The sequence below is a fragment of the Sus scrofa genome, chromosome 13, assembly GCF_000003025.6.
Source record: "Sus scrofa isolate TJ Tabasco breed Duroc chromosome 13, Sscrofa11.1, whole genome shotgun sequence".
Lineage (NCBI taxonomy): Eukaryota > Metazoa > Chordata > Mammalia > Artiodactyla > Suidae > Sus > Sus scrofa.
In genome coordinates, this window is record NC_010455.5 from 148,095,636 (window position 1) to 148,117,964 (window position 22,329).

At 38.2% G+C, this 22,329-nt stretch overlaps 1 protein-coding gene and 1 pseudogene across 3 annotated transcripts in view; both read right to left on the reverse strand.

Annotated features, from left to right (window-relative positions):
• Positions 7,789 to 22,329, reverse strand: part of CD96 (CD96 molecule) — an 88,849-nt gene continuing 74,308 nt past the window's right edge. The window contains exons 10-13 of one of the 3 annotated variants that reach the window (XM_021068492.1): positions 18,672 to 18,734; positions 17,551 to 17,640; positions 14,431 to 14,554; positions 7,789 to 12,547 (exon numbers count right to left, since the gene is read on the reverse strand). In XM_021068492.1, coding sequence (XP_020924151.1) covers positions 12,439 to 12,547; positions 14,431 to 14,554; positions 17,551 to 17,640; positions 18,672 to 18,734 — 386 coding nt within the window. In that variant the 3' untranslated portion in view covers positions 7,789 to 12,438. 3 annotated transcript variants of the gene reach the window in all.
• On the reverse strand, positions 20,815 to 21,977 carry LOC102158769 (annotated as a pseudogene).

Consider the following 22,329-nt stretch of genomic DNA (forward strand, 5'->3'; position numbering starts at 1 on the left):
TACTCAGCCATAAAAAATAATGAAGTAATGCCATTGGTAGCAATAAGGATGGAGCAAGAGATTATCATTCTAAGTGAAATAACTCAGAAAGACAGATACCATTAAACATCATTCATATGTAGAATCTAAAATATGACACAAAATGAACTTATTTGAAAAACAGAAATAGAATCAGACATAGAGAATAGACTTGTGGTTGCCAAGGAGGAGCTGGAGTGGGGTGGGATGGATTGGGATTTGGGATAGAAGATGCAAACTATTATATAAGGAATGGATAAACAAGATCATAATGTATAGTACAGGGAACTATATTCAATATCCTTTAATAAACCACAGTGGAAAAGAGTATGAAAAAGAATATATGTGTCTATGTGTCTATATGTAGTATGTATATATGTGAATATATATGTATATATATGTGTATGTATATTACATATAAAACTTGTTGTACACCAGAAACTAACACAACATTGTAAATCAACTATATTTCAATAAAATAAAAAAAAACAAATTTTGTTGTATATATATTACACTTGAATAAAATTGATGTTCTAGATGTGCTGTTTGTTCTGTGGCTTCACGTCCCTCCTGGCACACATAAAATCAATAGGCATTCTTTTTCTTTTTTTTTTTTTCGGCCTATGCATATGGCAATGCAGCATTTGGAGTTCCTGGATCAGGCATCAGATCCAAGCTGCAGCTGAGATCTAAGCTGCATGTGCAGGGCCAGGGATCGAACCCGCATCCCAGCTCTCACAAGATGCTGCCAATCCTACTGCGCCACAGCTGGAACTCCTCAGTGGGCATTCTTGACCTCTAATATGAAAGTCTCAGATCTGAGGGAAAGGCATGAAGAATCCTATTAGACACAGCAAAGATTCTTGGTTCAGCTCTGACCCATTCAGCAAGATAGAAGACTGCATAAAGATTTGAGGACAAAGCTTGAAATATCCATTTGCCCAAATCTTGGGCAACATGGGGCAACAGCGAGTTGAGAATCAGGGACAGAGGCCAAATTTCTCTTGCCACTAGAAATATGACTATCTTCTTAAAAGAGCAAGGGGTCAGAATGTCTATCTAAGGCTTAACACTCTGCCCTTGATCAGGAAAAAGCTTCACCTGTAGAACTCCCTTGACTATTTTTTTTTTTTTTTTTTTGGTCTTTTTGCCATTTCTTGGGCCGCTCCCGCGGCATATGGAGGTTCCCAGGCTAGGGGTCGAATCGCAGCTATAGCCGCTGGCCTACACCAGAGCCACAGCAGCGCAGGATCCGAGCTGCGCCTGTGACCTACACCACAGTTCACGGCAATGCCAGATCATTAACCCACTGAGCAAGGGCAGGGATCGAACCCGCAACCTCACGGTTCCTAGTCAGATTCATTAACCACTGCGCCACCATGGGAACTCCCCCATGACTATTCTTTGACCTGTTGAGATGTTTTCTTTCCTCACCTGCCTAACTGGTGAGGTTTTTGTCCCCAGTTTATTGAGATATAACTGATATATAACATTGTGTAAGTTTTAAGTGTATAAGGTAATGATTCAATATACATACATCTTGGGAAAAGCTTACCATGATATCGTTAGTTAATACCTCACATAATTACCTTTTTTTGCTGTTATATGAGAAATTTAAGATATACTGACTTTCAAGTATACACTACTGTTAACTACAGTCACCTTGCTGTACTTTTTTTTTTTTTGTCTTTTTGACTTTTCTAGGGCCACTCCTTCGGCACATGGAGGTTCCCAGGCTAGGGGTCAGAACTGTAGCCACTGGCCTATGCCAGAGCCAGAGCAACACAGGATCCGAGCCACATCTATGACCTACAACACAGCTCATGGCAATGCCGGATCCTTAACCCACTGAGCAAGGCGAGGGACCGAACCCACAACCTCATGGTTCCTAGTTGGATTCGTTAACCACTGTGCCACGACAGGAACTCCACCTTGCTATACTTTAGATTTCCCAAAGTTATTCCTCTTATAATTGGAAGTTTGTGCCCTTTGACCAACAGCTCCTCACCACCCCCACCTACCCCGCCCCCTTGGAGTTTGTATGTACTTATTTTAGTCTTCACTGATTCCCTTGATCTGGCTTTTCCTCTGTACCTGTGGATATCTGACAGATTCTACCAGTCGAATTGAAACTTTGAAACTGCCCCAGCAACCTACTCAATTTAAGGCATCTGCCAAACCACCCAGCTTTAGGCTCTGATCTCCCCTGGCCTGTCTGACCTTTCACATCAAGAATATTTTGAGGAACATATTTGTCAAGTGGATGTATTGGAGTGAGTCAAAAAAAAAAAAAAAAATCTCAGCTGACCAGATTGAGTGAGAGATTGCCGCCCATCTTAGCTCAATTCTCTGTTCCACATTTTTCTTTCTCCTATTCACTCATCTGTTACCACTTGTCATTCACCCATACACTACATAATTGAGTGCTAACTTGTCCCAGGCCTTGCCCTCACTCTGAGGGTGCTGGGCTGTGCAAAGCAACTTCACACACTCTTAAGGGCCTTCCAGTCCAACAGAGGAGTTCACAGCCTGTATTTCCTTAATTGCAAGTTTTGACTTGGACATTACATCAAAGCAACACACCAAACTAAAAGGTTTGGTCTCAGTAAAATAGACTATCTTCAAATAAAGAATTTATTGAACAAACACACATTAGTCAAGTTGTTTACTAAAAATTTGGAGAGATGAATAAAGTTCTCTAGAAGAAGAAAGGGAAGTGATTGCTGGGTCACCTGCCCCCTGCTTCTGCTTAGGGAGCCCCCCATAGGAAGGCTGTCCCAGAGCACCCACCACTGCACAGGGTGCAGGATGCTGCATCAGGGACTGCTTTAACTGAGAACTGTTTCCACAATTTCTACCAAAGTGGCAACAGAAAACACCATCCAAGAGTTTGAGTAGGAACTGAAGTTTCCCTCAGAAAAACAGCTTGGACTCCTTTGATATAAAATGGTTTAATGGTGAGAGGAAACATTTGCCTTCGAGTTCTGGGGGAAATCAAAAGGCTCTATTCATTTACTTAAGAAAGAAAAACAATGACTGAAATTTTGGTGGGTCCCAGCCAGTACCTACAGCAGAATATGTAAGCCCCATAAATGAAACAGAAACCCTAAACTTGTAGGATGAATCTTCATTTATTTTCATCTGAACATTGGGATTAAATAATACCCAGGAATAAAGAAAACGCCCCCACATAAACAGATCTTTGCATCTTGTCATATTGTCTAAGGGCTGCAACGTTTGCCAAAATAGGCTGGGTTTGAGTCAAAGTAAGCAATGCTTATTAGTGTCTTACTCAAGCACTTTTTTTCCCTTAAATTTTCTATTTGGAAATAATTTCAAACTTTAAAAAAGTTTTAAAAAATAAAAAGTAAAAGCAATATCCACATATCCCTTTTACCTAGATTCATCTATTGTTAAATTTTTATCATCTGCTTTTCTCTCTCTCTGCATGTATATGTACATATGCATACATGTCTTCATGTACATATGTGTATTACACATGCATGCGCACATACCCTCTTGGGAGTAAGTTATATATACATCGTGGTCGTTTGCCCAAAATACTTCAGTGTGTCTTTCCTAATAGAGGTGTTCTCTTACATAACCACAGCAAAATTATCAAGACTTTTACCTAGTCTCCTGCCCAATATTTTTTAAGACCTTTTTTTTTTTTTTTTTAAATCTAGTCCCTGCCCATATTCCAGTTTTGTCAGCTGCTGTGACAAACGTCAGATCTGGTTTGCCAGATTTCCTTTGCAGCTTTAATTCCCTTCCAATAAAGGATCTGGTCTAGAGTAACACAGTTCAATTAATTACCATGTCTTTTTACTTTTTAGCTTTCTTTAATCTGGAATATTTTTAAGCCTTTTTTTTTGTTTGTTTTTCCTTCAGATATTTCTTATTGCATGTCTATTTGATGTTGCTGACGGGACTCACTATTCAGTCTGCCCTAATACTGCAAAGGGGATATTGTGTCCTTCCCAGGGTATCAAAGAAGGAGGATGTCCATCTGGCCCTCACTGATGTTAATTTTGATCACTTGGTCAAGTTGTTGTCTAATTTCTCCACTACATAATTATTGTTTCTTTTTCTTCCCTTGTAACTAAGGAGCCCATTAGAGACCATGCAAACATTCTGATTGCCATCAAAATTCTTTCTTATTTAGTATTTGGTTATGAATCTATATTGATTCAATCTTTACCATGATGATTACAAAATAACTTATCAACTACTTCTGTATTTTCCAGTCAGCTTTCAGCATTCTACTATAGGCAAGAACCAAAAGCCCTCTCTTTACCCTTCTTTTATTTATTTTATTTTATTTTTAGGGCCATACCCATGGCATATGGCATATGGCAATTCCCAGGCTAGGGGTTGAATTGGAGCTGTAGCTGCTGGCCTATGTGACAGCCACAGCAATGCCAGTTTCCAGCCACATCTGCAACCTACACCACAGCTCACAGCAACGCTGGATCCCTGACCTACTGAGCAACGCCAGGGATCAAACCTGTGTCCTCATGGATACTAGTCGGGTTCACTACTGCTGAACCATGACAGCAATTCCTCAATGAAGTTTTAATTTGCATTTCTTTTAATATGAATGAGTTTTAAATTTTTTTCAAGTGTTTAAGTGTTACTTTTACATCTTTTTTTGTGAATCACTGATATCATATATTTGGCCCATTTTTCTACCGGCTATTTCAGCTTTTTTATCCTCAATATTTAAAAATTCATTATTAATTTGTAAGTTCTTTATTTTTATTTATGATATATGCTGCAAATATTTTCACCTAGTTTATCACTTGCCTTTTCACTTTGCTTTTTCTGAATGAAAATTATTTTCAAGTAGTTGAATTTATCCATATTTCATCATTTCATCTGGATATATATATATAAATATATATATTTATATATATATATTTGCATCTGTATATAGCCAGATGCAATGATGTATTTATAGTTGTAGTAATTGCTAAAGTGTGTATATAACTATAGTATGGTGTATATTATAGCAATGTGTATATGTATATATACTGTAGGATATGTGTATATACATAACTATATAGTCCTAATATCTACACACTATAACAGTGTATATGTGTAAATACAGAAATACAAATACAGATATATACAAATATATATAGACACATATTGTATATATATAGAATTAAGGAAATATCCCATTTTCTCAAGAGTTTTTATTAGGAGTGAGTGTTGAATTTTGCCAAAGGCTTGTAATGCATCTATGGAGATAAATCCTATACCTTTCCTCCTAAACCCTATTTATATGGTAAATTAATTAAGAGATTTTCTATTAATGAGAACTCCTTGGATTCCTGGTATAATCCCTAGGTAAGGTTTCAAGTTCCATCACACTGTGTCTCAGATATCAAGTTCTCTACAGAACTACCTTTGCTCTATTGACACCCTCCTCTCTTTAGCCTCTTAAAAATACTTCTCATACTCTGTCCTTGAAAGGATACCCTTTTTATTCTTTTCTCTTCTTTGTAATACTTTTGTTTTCATATTTTATATCACACTGTACTGTATTTGTTTAGAGTCTGTTTCTCTCATTAAACTCTACACTGACTGAAGGCATGGCGTGGTTCTAAGAAAGTTTTTATGTCAGTTTTCTGAATGTAAAACCTACAGACCCTAAACTGACCATCCAAAAGAGGTACTCAGGAGCAGTGCTTGCCATACTTTCCCAACTAGCTACAAAAATGAACATAAATTCATGTTTGTAATTACGTCAGATTCAGAACAATTAGGTATCAAAGCATTTCCCTTTGAGTCAGTGCAACAGCTTTCGGTATAAGAAAAATCCAGGAGTTCTCCAGTGGCCTAGCGGTTAAGGATTCAGCGTTGTGACTGCTGTGGCATGGGATCCTGGGTTTGACTCCTGGCCCAGGAACTTCTACATACCATGAGGGTGGCCAAAAAACAAAACAAATAAACAAAAAAAAACCACAAAAAACAAAACCAAAAAAAACACAAAAAACTAATGCCACTCAATTACCTATAAGAGTGGATTTATGCAGATTCCAAACTAGCGGTACAAAAACAGTGCTACTATAGATAACATTCTCAAATCCCCATTTCTCTTCCCATTCAGCATTGACATGTATTTATGTCTTCAAGAGAGAGGGTAACTCTTTTTTTTAGAAAAATAGATTTTTATTTTTTAGATAGCTTTTAGGTTCACAGCAAACTTGAGTGGAAAATACAGAGTTCTCATTTCCTCCTGCCCACCCTCCCAACAGCCTCCCTCACTATCAACATCCTGCACCAGAGTGGTACATTTGTTACAATCAACGACCCCACACAATATCATTATCATGCAAAGTCCAAACTTTTAAGTATCAGTCCTTTACTTATTTTATTTATTTATTTATTTTAGGGCTGCACCCACGGCACACGGAGGTGCCCAGGTTAGGGGTTAAATCAGAGCTGTAGCCACCTGTGTCACGGCCATAGCAACACAAGATCCAAGCCACATCTGTGACCTACACCATAGCTCACAGCAAAGCCAGATCCTTTAACCCACTGAGCAAGGCCAGGGATCAAACCTGCATCCTCATGGGTACTAGTCAGATTCGTTTCCACTGAGCCACACTGGGAACTCATAAGTCTCACTTCTATGGGTTTTGGCAAATGTATAATGATGTGGACCCACCATTAGGGTATCATAAAGTATGGTTTCACGTGCTAAAAGACTAGAATGCTAACTCTTTACATGGTTCTCAGGTCCACCAACAAATTTCTCTTCACAATTCATTAATCATGTAACTGTTATTCCATTCACTCCTGCCTTCCCAGCACATCTGAGTATTTTCTCATGATAGCTGAAAGGCACACTGTGATCAGTTGTTTAGTGGTAATGCTTCTTTGGACAGCAAATTGGGAGTTGTCTGACAGAACTCAGGGCAAATGCAGGCCCGTTCCTGGCATTTACCAGGGATAGTTAGATTTGACCCCATCCATGATCTCTTCTTTACGTTGTGATCTTGGGTTTGTTACTCTTCCTCTTTATTTTCCTCAGTGTCCCTCCTTATAATTACAATCTCACAGAATCTTTAAGCTAACATGAGGGATCTGAGTGAGCAAACTAGACAGTGAATGTAATAGAGATTAGAAGGGTACAGAAATGCTGGTTGGGGAGAAAAATCTAGAGTCTATTGTTCTCATTCCTTTGCTAATTTGTTAATGTCTAGACTCATCATAGAAGCACGAGACAGGGTTTAAGAGTAATTTCAAAAGTGTTCCTTAGTCCATGGTCATATGCTCTCTGGTTCCATCGTCCTGGCTGTACCATACAGCCTTGGGAGACATCATAGCATCCGGAAAAGAAGCCCTTCTGCAAAAGCTGAGAAATAAAATGCTCCATTCCCACCATTTCACCATATGTTTCTGGCAGGAACCTCAGCCGATTTCTGTCAGTTAATGTCTTTTTCTCCCATAGTGGTAAAATTCATTCACCATTTCAGCTGTCTCTGATGGACACTCAAACTTCAGCTGGTTAACACAGCCATGACTGCTATTGTCAAAAACTCAGGCTATGTCCGTTAGCCCTCAAAGAACAAAGTTTCTGTGTTTCCGAAGAGTCAACCTTCAAGTTCAAGCCAGAGCCATTCTCCTAAATCAGAGTACCCAGAGGGCTGCCTTCAAGAACTTCTCTCCCTGCTCCGAGCCTCTGACACAATGTCCTTTCTACCATCTCTGGCCTTGGTTAGTTTCCATCCAGCTTTTGGTCTTGATTACTTTCTTTTCTCTTTTCATCTCCTACTCACTTTTTTTTTTTTTTTTTTTTGCACACTTTCCTGGTCATCTCACTGCAGGGTGCAATTATTTTTACTTTTCTTTGTCTTCTATTATCATATGTGGGATATACCACCTGGGCATTAAAATATTCAGTATTTACTTAAGTGCACTCCAAACACTTGTTTATAGTAAAAGGAGATACCACAACAATTAAATATCATGATATATTGGAGACTGATCACAATCTGGACTGGAAATCAGAGAGCTGGGTTATCATTTTGGCTTTATCACTTCTAATAATGTGACCTTGGGCAAGTCAATTTCACAGTCTCTAACTATTTGCAATATGACCTCTAATGCCCATCATGATAAAATATTTTATAATTTTAAAGATCTACACTGCAAAATTAATTTGATCAAGCCAACTACATGTTCATCAGTTAAAACAAATTTATGTTGAATCAAGGGAAAGACTATTTCAATTAAATTTGATTTCATCCTCACCTTAGGCTCTTGCATATGACCTAAAATGTGCCTAGCTCAGGACTTATGTGTATAGGTTAACTTTTGCTACAATAATTCTGTGTAACAATCACACAATTTCAGTAGCCTGGAACAATATTTAATAGTATCTAACAATGCACATTTGAGTTAGGATGGAGGTTGGTCGATCTAGATTGGGCATGGCTTGGTGGTTCTGCTCTGATCCATAAGTCTCATTTTCTTCTTGGAGCTAGCAGGCTAGCCTGAAAATGTTCTTCTTACAGTAATGGTAGAGAAAAAGAGAGCAAGTCCAATCATACAAGCAACTTTAAAGTCTTGGGTTACTCATGTCCATGATTTTCCATCGTTCAAAGTAAATCACATGGCCAAGCCCTAAGTCAAGAGTTCTCATGATGCAGGTGAGTAAAGAAGTGAATATTTCTGAACAACAATGTTACCTAACATACCATGTTTTGGAAATTAGTGATGAAAATATTTACATATGGCTTCTTCTCAGTGAAAACAAAGCCAGTAATTAAGACATGCAGAATTCTTAGGGATTAGAGTCTAATGTTGCTACTTCTCCTGTGAGATAGAACTAAATCCACTTCTAGAGAAAAGTGTTGCTGGTTTGAGACAGATTCTATGAACTTACTTGCACGCAATTTTAAGGTCCAGGTTAAAGTGTCATTTTAGTCAAATGAAGGAGGTCAAGATCATAATGCTGCCTGAAAAGCATCTAGAATCCTTCAATTTTTCAGAAAATTTCTCTGAACCATGGATGAACATTCCTACATGAATAAGCAACTGTTCACTCTATTTGAGTTGGAGATGAATTTACAAATGCTGATCAGAACTTATTTATAAAATCAGAAGAGGGTACTTCAAAGAGGAAGCTAAGACAAAAACACTGTGAAACACTTGCCATATGATATATTAAAAAACTGCATGACATATTGTACTATACAACTGTCTATGCCTTTAGTGAAACAATCCAAACATTGTCCAAATCTGCCACTTTTTTTTTTTTTTTTGTCTTTTTGCTATTTATTGGGCTGCTCTCACAGCATATGGAGGTTCCCAGGCTAGGGGTCGAATCGGAGCTGTAGCTGCCGGCCTACTCCAGAGCCACAGCAACGCTGGATCGCTAACCCACTGAGCAAGGGCAGGGACCAAACCCACAATCTCATGGTTCCTAGTCGGATTCGTTAACCACTGCGCCACGACGGGAACTCCCCAAAATCTGCCACTTTTTACCTCAATATTTCTACTTGTATTCATGTCTCCTAATGAAATAATAAAACCACAATGACCTTAATACAAATTACTGATGATTAATTTGTATTAAATAAAAATAACTACACAAGAAGCAAGTCATATATACATATATGAAATTAGTCTTATTTCTTTCTTGAGAACAATGAGAAACTGTCTAGATACTCATGTTGCAACAGAACAAAGGGTGGGGGAAAAATGTAATTGTAATGTATACATGTAAGGATAACCTGACCCCCTTGCTGTACAGTGGGCAAATAAAAAAATTAAAAAAAAAAAAAAGAAATTGAGGGTAATTAAAGCAGGCAAACATTAGTTTATTTCCCCATTTTTTGAGCTGTATTAGCTACCTATTACTGTGTAATACATTACACCCCAAACTTATTAAATAATAAATATTTGTTATCTCACAGTGTCTGCTGCTCAGGAATTCAGAAGAGGCTTAGCTGGGTAGTTGTGGCTCTCATGAGGTCCAGCCGAAACATCAATGAGGATGCAGTTATCTGAAAACTTGAATGGGGGCTGGAGGTTGTGCTTCCAACATAGCTTACTTAAGAGCCTGGCTCAGGGTTCTTGCTATTAGCAGGAGGCCTCAGTTCCTTGGCAGCAGGACCTTTTGGTAGGGCTATTGGAGTGTCCTCACAGCATGACAATTGACCTCTTCCATAACAAGTGATCAAAGAGAGATGGAGGCAGAAGCTACAAAGTATTTTTATGACCTAGCTTTGGAACCCGCACTCTGGTTATTTCTGTGATATCTTATTGGTTATACCAGGCCTGGGATTGGTACTCACTCACAAGCTTGTACAAATCCATGACTCTGAGCGTGAACACCTCCTTAAATTTTATACTCCATGTGCTTTGTTCGCCTTATCCCAGCTCTGACCAGCTATATGAGTCAGCTGTATTCAGCATCAGAGAGGCCTATATAAGAGGCAAGAATCCTGGGGGACATTGTGGAGGCTGGCCACCACAAGAGTTACACTCTATCAAGATTCTGATCAATGAGAAGGGACATCTTCTGGCTCAGGAGTTCTCAAATTTGGCTGAAAACTTGAATCATCTAGGAAGGCTGATGCCACAGAGGTTCTGATTTCACATGATGCTTTTTTTTTAAGGGCCGCACCCTCGGCATATGGAAGTTCCCAGGCTAAGGGTCCAATCGGAGCTGCAGCTGAATCGGAACTGTAGCTACTGGCCTACACCACAGCCACAGCAACATGGGATCCGAGCCGTGTCTGCGACCTACACCACAGCTCAAGGCAACACAGATCCTTTAACCTACTGAGCAAGGCTAGCAATTGAACCCACGTCCTCACAAATACTAGTTGAGTTCATTACTGCTGAGCCGCAACAGGAACTCCGGCCGTAATTTTTTTTTCTTTTTTATTGACACAACATTGTAAATCAACTATACCTCAATTAAATAAAATCATTATCATTATTTTAATACAAGAAGTTTGGGAAATAAGTGAATGATAGGATAAAAAAGCTTATGAAAGAATTAATGGAGAAAAGAAATAATTACAAAGAAATTTATAATGAACTTGCATTTTCATCAGTATTTAATCCCATATCTTTTTACCATATGACCTTACATGCATTTCTGCACTTAAGAACCTAGTTAAATATTATTTGTGGAGAAGTTCTGTATTCTGCATGTGCTGACATCCTTGTCATGATGTTTCAAAAACAACACTCTCCCAGTCATTCTCATGTCTGGCCAGGAGTAAGTACACTGCAAAAGAACTAAAGTTTGCGATTGTCTGAAGTTCACACGAAATTTGCCTTTTACATCTATTAGCAACACGTGTTCTCCCCTCCTAGAGAAGGGGTGTGGGGAAGGTTTAGACGAACGAGGGGTATCGGTAATTTATTCATTCACTGAGTGGTGCTGAATATGGAGCAGGTCAGGCTGACGAGGTTTCTTCTCCATCACTTATTTGTGTTCTGTTTGAACTGTTTTATAAACGATTGGTAGGGTTAATTCATCAATGCTAGTCTGATTTGAGGCTCTTTATTTGTTTAAGGAAAGATCCAAATAGGCAGATTGGAGGAGCAGGAAAGTCCCCAGATGAAAATGAGTATAACTGGACCTGAATGAGTTGGATTGGGATTAGCCTGCCTGTTTATGTATACAACAAGTTTGCCAATAGTCTGATGTACACACACACACAGAAGTAAAGCCAAGAATGAAACCATTCTTAGCTCAAATTCTAGAGGCCAATGGAGTATTTTATCTTCTAGGCCAGGTGGCCTGTTCTCCCTCTTCATCCCATGGGCAGGAGCCTGGGCTGAGATGATGGAAGAAGAGTGAGGATGGGAACTGGGGTTCTTGTGCAAAAAGAATTCTGTTTTCCTCCACTGAAAATAAACAACTGAACTTCAGTACAAAGACTAGCTGCACTTTCCCATTATCTAGAATTTGAACTTTCGCATTTTCTTCTTTTGTAATTTTTATAGGGAATGCAGCAAACCTTAGAGATTATCATAATTTTGATGGATGGTGTCGAATGCCGGCAGATGCTTTAAGAGAACAGGATCTGGTATGGGCATAAGCTTGAAACCACTGTCATCACCTCAATCAGAGAATTAACATGAAAAATAAAACCACTGCAAGTATTTTTTTAATGACAGCAGCCGACTCTGCACTTGTTACACGAGCAAGAAAATCCCTATAGATCACAACTGGTGTCAGCTTCACATAAACTCTTGTTTAAATTTCAGGCATATGCAGATGAAAGATGGTGAGTTGCTGGGGAAAACAGGTCATTCACTTCTGACATCCATTTCAGCTGCAGGGGAGGCTTGGCTAGAGGGCGATTACATTAATAAAGCACAATATACACTTTTTCAGTAAGATTCTAGCGGAGTTCTGCTGTGTGGCAAAGTCTCAAACGACTAGAGTGTCTCCATCTCGTGACAAGGCAGATCACTTTCAATGGGCTCTTGAATGCAAACATACTTGATGGGAGGTGGAGGTGGCTTGAAAGGCGGGGGTCGTTCCATGCTAGAACAAAACATTGCTCATTCATTGCTAAGAATGTCAGTGGATGATGTATGTGTGTAAAATGTGTTTTTTAAAGTAGGAAACAGAGAAAATGAAAGAGACGTTTCCGTGGTTTTCTCAGAATTTATCCTGGCATAACCTGCTTGTTAGTCCTGTTATAATATCATTAGCATTTATGTCATGTTCTATAGTTTGCAAATCATCTTTATCATAGCATTATTTAATTTGTATTTAGGAATTGAATATTATTGTCAGCATTCGACAGAAGAAACGGAGTCTCAGAGGTTTTAGGCACTTTGCTCAAGAGAATCAGACCAACAATTCAAGCCTTTTAACCCAAACCTACACTCTCCATGGCAACTACCTCCTAATAGAAGTGTTTCTCTTATGGGTTAAAACATTCCTCCAGAGACAAAAATTTTAAAATTCTGAGACAAAAGACCGAAGCTTTTCAAATAGTTCCTCTGCCAACCTTACCCCTGGCTCTCCACCCACTCACTGGGTATGGTGTGAAATGATGGAGCTGGGAAGTTAAGCTCTCCTGCATCCCTAATTTGATTGGTACTGGATGGATAATGCCCAAATTCCTTCTGCTTGTATCACTGAGCATTCTAAAGTCACCCTTGTATAAAGTACTCTTCTATGTTAACACGACTCATCTCTTTGTCTAAAAATGCAGCAAGCATCCAGGTGAGTTTGGGAATTAGCTGTAAATATGCTCAAGCTCTCTTGATGTCAGGAAACAGAAGTATATCTGTGAGCATATTTATGTCCATGACTCAAACACTTCTGCCTCTTGTTTGCCAATCCACAGCACCTTAATTTCTCCAGAGTGTGTGTGTGTGGGGGGGGAGTGTTGTTTCTCATCTCTATACAGACATTTGAATACAGAACAATAAAAAAAATCGATTCTGATTTTCAGATTCCTCTTTTCTCATTTTAATATAAAAATCCTCAATGCCCATTACCTGGTTTTCTGATGATTTAATTAAGAAGATGGATACAATTCTAGGAAATTTGCAAATGTGCACTTCTATTTTTTCAGGGAAACTAAGAATTTCTCAGGATCACCTGGTGGCCAAAGTGTAGCACTTGGACAAGAATCCAGAATTTCTGATCACTGGTTTGGTGTTTTATTCGTCACAAACACTCCCTGAATGTGGTTACAGTCTTTGAGGATCCCCTCAGAAAAACAGAAGGTTGTACTGGACATGGTCAGTGTTAACTGAGAGAGTAGCAGTTAACACACAGAGGCTGTAAGTGTTCTGAGGGTCTTCTCTACACAAGGACGAATCCAGACTGATCAAAAATAGCCAAGTTAGAAAACTGAGGCTTGACCTTACATGTCATTTCAGATTGCCGAGTGGAGGGAGAAAAGCTTTGGGAAATATCTGAATAAGACAAAAAAGGGGTAACCTACTGCTCACTTTCTTTTCCTCTTGGGGAAAGGGGGGGCAGTAAAAAGCCCATTCTGCTGAAGAGCAGCTGGAAATTCCTTAAAATTACCTTTCTCACTCAATTTCACACTTGAGCATCTAGGCCCAACCGGGCCCAGGCAGTTCAGAGATGCATGAAAATGAAAAAAATAATGAAGATTAAAAGAAAAATCAGTTTCAGTTTTGAGGTACAGTGAGCCCCTGTTCTCATTTCATGCCCACTGACTTGTTCCATCCGATGACTGTTTCAGCCTGAACAGGCCAGGGACGGGGGACCAAGTCCGAAGATGTGCATCTAATCCCAACTGTGCAGTGCTGGGGAAGCTAGCGTGGCCTCTCTGAGCCTTATTGCCTCAGTCAAATATGAGGAACGACATTTAAAGTGCTGAGTGATTATTTTACTCTGAAGAAAGCATCTGTTCCTGCAAATCTTAGTAGTGTACTCACATTTCTTTTTGGTATTGACACCATTTTCTCACTCCAAGACCAAACAGTACGAGACAGGAAAAAAGCAAAGCTGCTACAATCACTGGCCAGGACATTCCATCTTTGGGCTTATTGACTACAATCCCTGAAAAGGGCATAAAGAGAGATGACCTTTAGTACCAAAGTTTGGCAACTGGAAAGCAGGATGAGCTGATTTAGTTTGCTTACCATGGGAGTTCCTTGATCTCAATCATGCTCTGGGACCATATCTACTCCTTTTTCTCCTTTTTGTTTTTCCATTTATATAATTGCCTTTTTTTTTTTTAAATGAATGTCTTTCTTATTAGAATGTTCCAGAACTAATCTTTTCTTTTCTTTCATTTTCCCAAGGGCTTGGACAATTCCTGGCATATGCTGTCCAACGAAATGTTATTTGTAAGAATGAGTACATAAAATTGATAATCTATCAGTGTGTTTTCCAAATTTAGTCCAGTAAAGACAATTATATGTGAAGTACTAGTCTAGCTTGGGTTTTCTTATTCTTTGGGGAGTTGTTAAATGCTTTCTGAAATATTAGTGTGTTAGAAGGAGGATGGGAAAGTAAAAAGCATTACAACTGCCTAAAGCTCTGAAAGTCCAAAGCCAAGGGGGCCTAGCTAACACCTGTGGAGCCAGAGTGCTCAAAAGACCATCATCCAAGATTTCGCATTTGGACTTCTCTCAAGGAATGACAGCCACAGTAGCAACTTTCTCATCCTTTTCTAGCACCTTCCCCCTTTTTCCTTCTTTCTCTTCCATCCATCTCAGCAATAGAAAGGGGAGAAGAGACAAAGAGGACAAAACTGAAACCAGTTGGTTTTACTCTTTCTATTGTTTGAAAAGAGAAAAAGTTGAAAGTAGAGGCCTGGTGCAAATTACACTGGGAGGTGATGGAGAGACTGATTTTTCTTATCCATGCTGACTGTCCTCAAACTCAACTCATGCATTACACTTCTGGCATCTGAACACCAAGTCAAACGGTATGAATCAAAACCTTTCAGACAGTGTGGCTTCTAGACCAGAGGCAAAATAAACACAGAAATCTGGACTGCTTGACTTTTTCTTTAATGTGAAGGAAAAAATTAAGAAGATGAATTCTCTTAGGAAATAAGATTGCCTGGTTCTGCTTGGCAAAGAATAAAAGGGAATGTTTATAATTACATATTATTTTTTTCCTTTTTATAAAGTGATTTATTATCATGCTAACAATTCAAACTGTGAAGAAATATAAAACTACAATGAAAAGGAAGTATCCTTGCTACTTTAGGTGTCAGCTACCCATACTAGAGGCAATAATTTTTAATAGTTAATTATGTATCCTATCAGATATTTTTATGCATACATAAGCAAATATATGTATCATGAATACATATCCCTTCTTATTTCAAGTGGGGGCATACTATACATATTGTTCTGTTTTTGGCTTCTTTCTCTTGCAAAACATTCTTGAAATACTTTTCATGAAAGTGAATAGAAGTTTATCTCATTTGATTAAATAACTGGATAGTTCTCCAATGTACTTTTCTATAGTTTTTTTAATTGGTCTCAATGTTAGATGGTTAAATTGTTTCCAGGCTTTTCTTACATCTAACAAAAAGCCAGTAAAATTTCTTATACATTATAGATAGATCTTTAGCTCTTTAGATTACATAGACCATTTGGGCGAAAAAAGTGCATTTTTGTATCAGAATTATCTGGGTTACTTTTCTTTCACTGTTACAACTAGATTATAAACTGCTTCTGGTGGAGCCTAGTTTTTCAACTTCTTTGACTGCCTCAGATTTATTACACTGCTTTTCATAAAGTGAAGTTTCAAAAAAAAATATACAGGCTAAAAAACTGGATTTAATATATTAAGTTACTAAATCTTTTCTAAAGTTTTCCATAGTTTGGATGGCAGCCACGTGATGTTGTCATGTTAACACTGGTTACCAGTGCTAAAGATTTTTCCTTTTAAAATACACATCCAGGGATGCGAGGTCTTCCTGATGTTTACCCTAAGTAGACATTAACTCGGTGTCAAAGCAGACGCTGAGGCCTCCTGGAAGCTCACACAATCCTATAATACGTAACTATGTGGCTCAATATAGGCATTGATGGCTAGAGAGTTCACAGAGTTCCAACCACTAGAATACCATGACTACAAAAGAAACAATCATGTAGGAGGTCAATTTCAGACTACACAAAATTCTGGTTTAGCAAGGTTAAAACTTACTAAGCTCTACACTGGTAATATATTGGGATATAGCATTTTACCTCCAAAGTTTTAGAGAAATGAAAAAACAAAAGGTTTTAAATAGGTCTTATATTGATGCTTCCAAATTTCTCCCAATGAACCATAGAAAATGAGACCATTGATTTCAAGAAAGTCCTAGTGGAGAAGCAGAACTCCAAACTTGCCCTATTTCTCCACAAGGCGGTTATTTAAGGCACCAAGAGCTTAAAGATGTTGACAGGACTTCAGTTTGCAGCTCCATTGCCATGTTGTGTGCAGGATGATGCTTCAATCATTGTTTGACCTTCCGTATAAAATAAACTGAGTACCCAGGTGGAGTTCACCAGTGAACCAAATAAACTTCTGAAGTGAAAGAGTTGATTATGCCCCTGAATTACAAACAAGATCTGCATGGGGACGGTCCTAACTTTACTCAATAACTTGACCTCTTATGACATAAAACAAGGGATTAATTACATTTAGCGTTGACAAAATTTTATAGGAATACTCTTTGTTCCAACAATCAGACAATTTTTCGCAAAACTGAAATGTTTCTTACTACTTTTCACATGGCTAGTTCTTACTTAATTTTCAGATTTTAATTTAAATATATCCTCAGGGAATCCTTTCTTATTTCCCAATTAAAATCAGATCTTCATGTTACACTCTGATAACATCTTGTACTATATCATAAAGATTTGTCGCAAAGAAATTGAACTGCATGGTTATTTATTTACTATATATCATCTATAATAGGCTATAAGCTTTAGGAGACCAGTGTTTTCAATGTATTCCCAATAACTGGTACAGTGACAGACAAATTGTAGGTACTCAATAAATGAATTTTATGAACAAAATACTATTTTTTAAAAAATGGCATGACTCACCAGGGATATGCATGTGATTATTTTCAGTAGATCCATTGGCAGTTGTGGGAACTTCTGAAAATGCTACGGTTGTGTTGGTGAAGATGTCACCTAGGGATATAAAGGGAATATCTGAACTGATCCTAATGACCATCTTAACCAGGTCCAGAGGTGTAAAATCATGATTGGACTTCACTTACTATTAGAAAGAGCTCAATTGGCGTAAATGTTCCTAAAATACTATGCGTAAAGTTTACTGAGGACCAATTTACACAATGCCAGTTATCCTAGGATCTAACAGCAATCAAAAGAGTGAAACTTACTACTGGTTTAAAGAAAAAAGAGAACAACACAGCACATACAACAAAAGAATATATGCTAAAGAAGCTCCATGAGATGGAGATCCCATAGTGGCTCAGTGGAAACAAATCTAACTAGTATCCACGAAGACACGGGTTCAATCCCTGGCCTCACTCAATGGGTTAAGGATCTGGCATTGCCGTGAGCTGTGGTGTAGGTCTCAGCTCATATCTGGCATTGCTGTGGCTGTGGTGTAGGCTGGCAGCTGCAGCTCCAATTCTGCCCCTGGCATGGGAACCTCCATATGCCATGTGGCCCTAAAAAGACAAAAAACAGAACAAAAAAAACCTCCATGAGAAAGTGGTTATGGGACAATGTCTAAAGTTGGGGTCATGGAAAGATGAGGCTCATCCATAGTGTCCCAGATTATCAGAAATACAGCCAATGGAAATACTGATTTTCCCCACTCTAACATGTTGATAAAGTCAATTTGCAACATTTGAGTAGATAAATCCAGGTCAATAAATTATTCAATTTTCCAATGGAAAATTAACATTTAAAATACATTTTAATGGATTTAATTGGCCCCAAAATGCTATTATGTAGATTTCATTTGGAAATATAATAGAGAAAAACCTAAGACTTGGTTTCTGACTATCTTTTATGACTGGCTGGGATGAGTTTTGGTTCATTCATTGTCATTTTTATCATCACTACCATTTTCATCAAGATCCACTTTTAAATACATGAGACCTGCTTCATGTCTGTTCCGGTTTTTCCACCTTTGTCCAAATAAAGTCTACCACTACCTTCCTGACCCTAAATCTCCCCCAAGTACTCACCATGAATTGTTGAGCTTGCACCCAAGGAGGATGGACTGTATGTTTCACTGGGCATCCACGAAGCTGCCAATGGAAGAAGATACTGGAAAAGTTAATCTGTGTGAGCCTAATTACTTTATTGTCTTTTCTTGACCTTTAATTGAATCCAGTAAAAGGGGATATTAAGGAACATTTAAAGCACGATTATCAAACTATTCTGCAGCACACATTACAATGTCCCCAAATAAAGTGGGAGTTAAAGGTATGCTTGTGGTCCAGATGTTTCTAATAGGGAAGGTTTTGATGATAGTTACTTAAAAACAGGAAGAAGAAATGGGAGGAAAATTTCATCAATGCTAAATGTAATTAATCCCTTGTTTCATGTCCTAGGAGGTCAAGAGGTTCTCCAGTCACAGAGCGTGTACTGTGACCATTCTCATCTCTATCTCATGAATGAGGTAAAAAAATGGGAGATAAGGAAAGCCTATGGTGGCCTCCAGTCAGGGAAAGATGCCAATAGGACTTTGAAGACCTTGGCAGAACATGTGCAAGGGAACAAAGTAGTTTGTACTTGTGGGTAAGGTGACATCCTTGTTTGACTATGAAAACTGATCTGTGTCAGCAGCAACTTATCAGATCCCTGTGGGTACAGGCCTTGTTAGCTGCTCGGCAAATCCTTCTGATACCCTCAGAAGCAAACCTTCCCCTTGAGTGGATGGCAGCAAACTCCAGCAGCACATATGGCCCTTGAAATGGATTTATCAACTCATTTTGTTTAGTTCTCCATTTCTGGCAAGAAAGTTCTGTTTCTTGGCAGGCTCTACCTATCTGTATTTGATATCAGGTCAATAAAGTAATGTAAAGTAAAATAACTACAGCAGTATATGGTTACAATCAGTAGAAAGACATTAGGCTCATTTAAGACATTACTATACATGATTTTCCCAGGTAAATACTTTCTTCTGTGTCAAGACCAAAAGAAGTAAGCAAAGCCAAAATAAAATAAAACAAACATAAACAATCCCTTATCCTGACACTTTCTTGGTTTCTCTCTGGATGCCAATGGCAGTTATAGCTGCAGACAAAGGTATGTTATCAGGCCCTTCAGAAGAGGTGTATGTCAGTGCTTCAAGATATTGCTCACAGGACAGTCTGTCGTAGCTCCTCCCCTTGGGGTCAGCTCTGAAGTTAGGGTGATTTTGTATATAGCAATGTTGAGTTTGTCAAGGTCAAGGAGATGTTCTTATCTTCAGTATAGTTCTATGACCCTGAACATGTGATCCTGACTATCTGTTCTAGACAGAATGCCAAGGTCTACAGATGATGAACACTTTTATTAAAATGTCGATTTTTGATGTTTAAGCCAATTAAGCCAGGATTTTGATTAGCAAAGAGCAAAAACCAACTTAAAAAAACTGGAAACAAGCCTGGATGAAGAAAGTAGCTTATTCTGAATAACTTTATTTTTCCCCCCAATGTGGTGTCTCCTTTACTTCCTACTCTTAGGGCTTGGAGCTTTTATTTCTTATCACTTTAAAGTCTGTTTGCAAGAAAGGATATGAAATTAATTTATGCTAAGACATACATGGTTTACAAGTGCTATCACTTTGAAATGGGTATTTAAAAAAAAAGACTTTATATTTTACGTTTATTAGCAGCAAGTCAATATAGAACATTTGTAACAATCAGTTATATGCGGATACCTACAGTTTTTTTTTTTTTCTTCCACCAAATACAGAGTTCCAGTCATTTCTGGTCAATATTGATTTCCTCCAAACAAAATAACCAAACATAACACAATTTCTGGAGATGGTAATACTATCAGCATGATCCTTACAAATCGCAAAAATGGCAATATTTAAAATCATGTAAATTAGTTGACCATTTCATAAAACTTTTTAGTCTTCTGAGAACTTTTCAAGTATAAAAAGACTTCTCAAAAATGTGTGATAAGGGAGTTCCCATTGTGGCTCAGTGGGTTAAGAACCCAACAGAGTGTCCATGAGGATGTGGGTTTGATCCCTGGTATTGCTCAGTGGGTTAAGCTCCAGCGTTGCCACCAGCTGTGATGTAGGTCTCACATGCAGCTCGGATCCTGTGTTGCTGTGGTTATGGTGTAGGCTGGTGGCAGCTGCAGCTCTGATTTGATCCCTAGCCTGGGAACTTCCATATGCCACACCTAAGGCCCTAAAAAAAAATAGATAGCAAAAAAAAAAGTGATAAAATTGACCCACAAAATCCACTTTGGAAAACTAGACAGTTATTCTTCTGATTTTGCCTTTAAAATTTTTTAAAATCTGTTTAAAACAGTGAAGAGTATGTTAAGAGAAGAAAAGGGAGCTTCTGGTTGATGAATCCATCACGTCTGAAAATACTTAAGAGATGTAAAGGAAACACTTCAACAGCAAGAATATATAATAATTAAGAACTTTTCAGCAAGATGGGATGAGCAGTTCTTATATCAACTTCTCCCATAGGAGAGAGGTCTTCCTAAAAAATGTCTGTTTAGAGAATCCTCAGTAAGACAATGATTTGTCTTTCACTAAAACAATACTTTTCTAAAAGGTCATCCACTCTATCATTAGATATCCGATTTTCAGAATGTGTTAAACACTGGCTGCTCCATTTTCCATCTTAAAATCTCCTTGGGAGTCTCTTAGTAGAGTTAAATTGCAATTGTCCTTTAACTGAGAGAAATATTTTGTGTTCTTCAAGGTATCATCATGTTTGTGAAATGCATGAGTTAATTGTCCTTTAAATCCTTTGAGAACACATTTTCATCAAAATCCATGCATGAATATCTCTTTGACATTTGGATGATAAATGCCACTTTGATGGATAACCTTGTCGAGTACATCATCTTCATCAACTGAAGACATGAACACAGGGATGCTGTGTTGTTTGAGTTTCTCAAATAAATTCTTATATCTCTCCTTTAGGATAACATAAATTTATTCCAAAGTTGCTTTAAATTTAGCTTTTGATAAAGGTTATTCCAGAAGGAGACTATGTGGCTTGGCATATTATTCTACCATAAAAGGGTACTTCTCTTCTATGGGAAATACAAGATCAATTTCACTAACATTGTCTTTTTCCTCAAGTTGCAATAACACTTTTTGACACTTATCTGTAACCAGCTTATAGAGCTCAAAAAACATTATGACATGTTAGGCATCTTTCCCTTTGTAGAAAAATCTATTTAGTGTCATATCAAAGTCCATGATTATCTGGTTTGGCAGCTCCTCTTTGGACAAAATCACATATAATTTCTGTTACTCTTACAGAGTTCTTGAGGAACACTGAACTTTTCTAAAATTACAGCATTATATGTATAGTCTTTATAGCCAGTAACCAATCTTCCTTAAGGCACTTCAAGTTCTTCTGTCTTTAATTTTGTCATAGTACAAAGGCATCGGATGGCAACAACCACAGATGCAGGGCTCAGACATATGGATCTCACTGATCTTGGTCTTCTTCCCCATCTTTCTCTTCAAGGGGAATACATTCTGGGTCAGCACACTGCTTCCATCAGATGAAAATACTGGCACCAGCTACTGGTCCACTCTTGCCATGATTACTTAGTCTATAAATGGGAATTTTATGCTCTTCCTGACCACAAAGCAAAGACAACGCTCATGAACTGTGGAAGGGTGGGGCTTGTATGCCAGCCTTGGAGAAG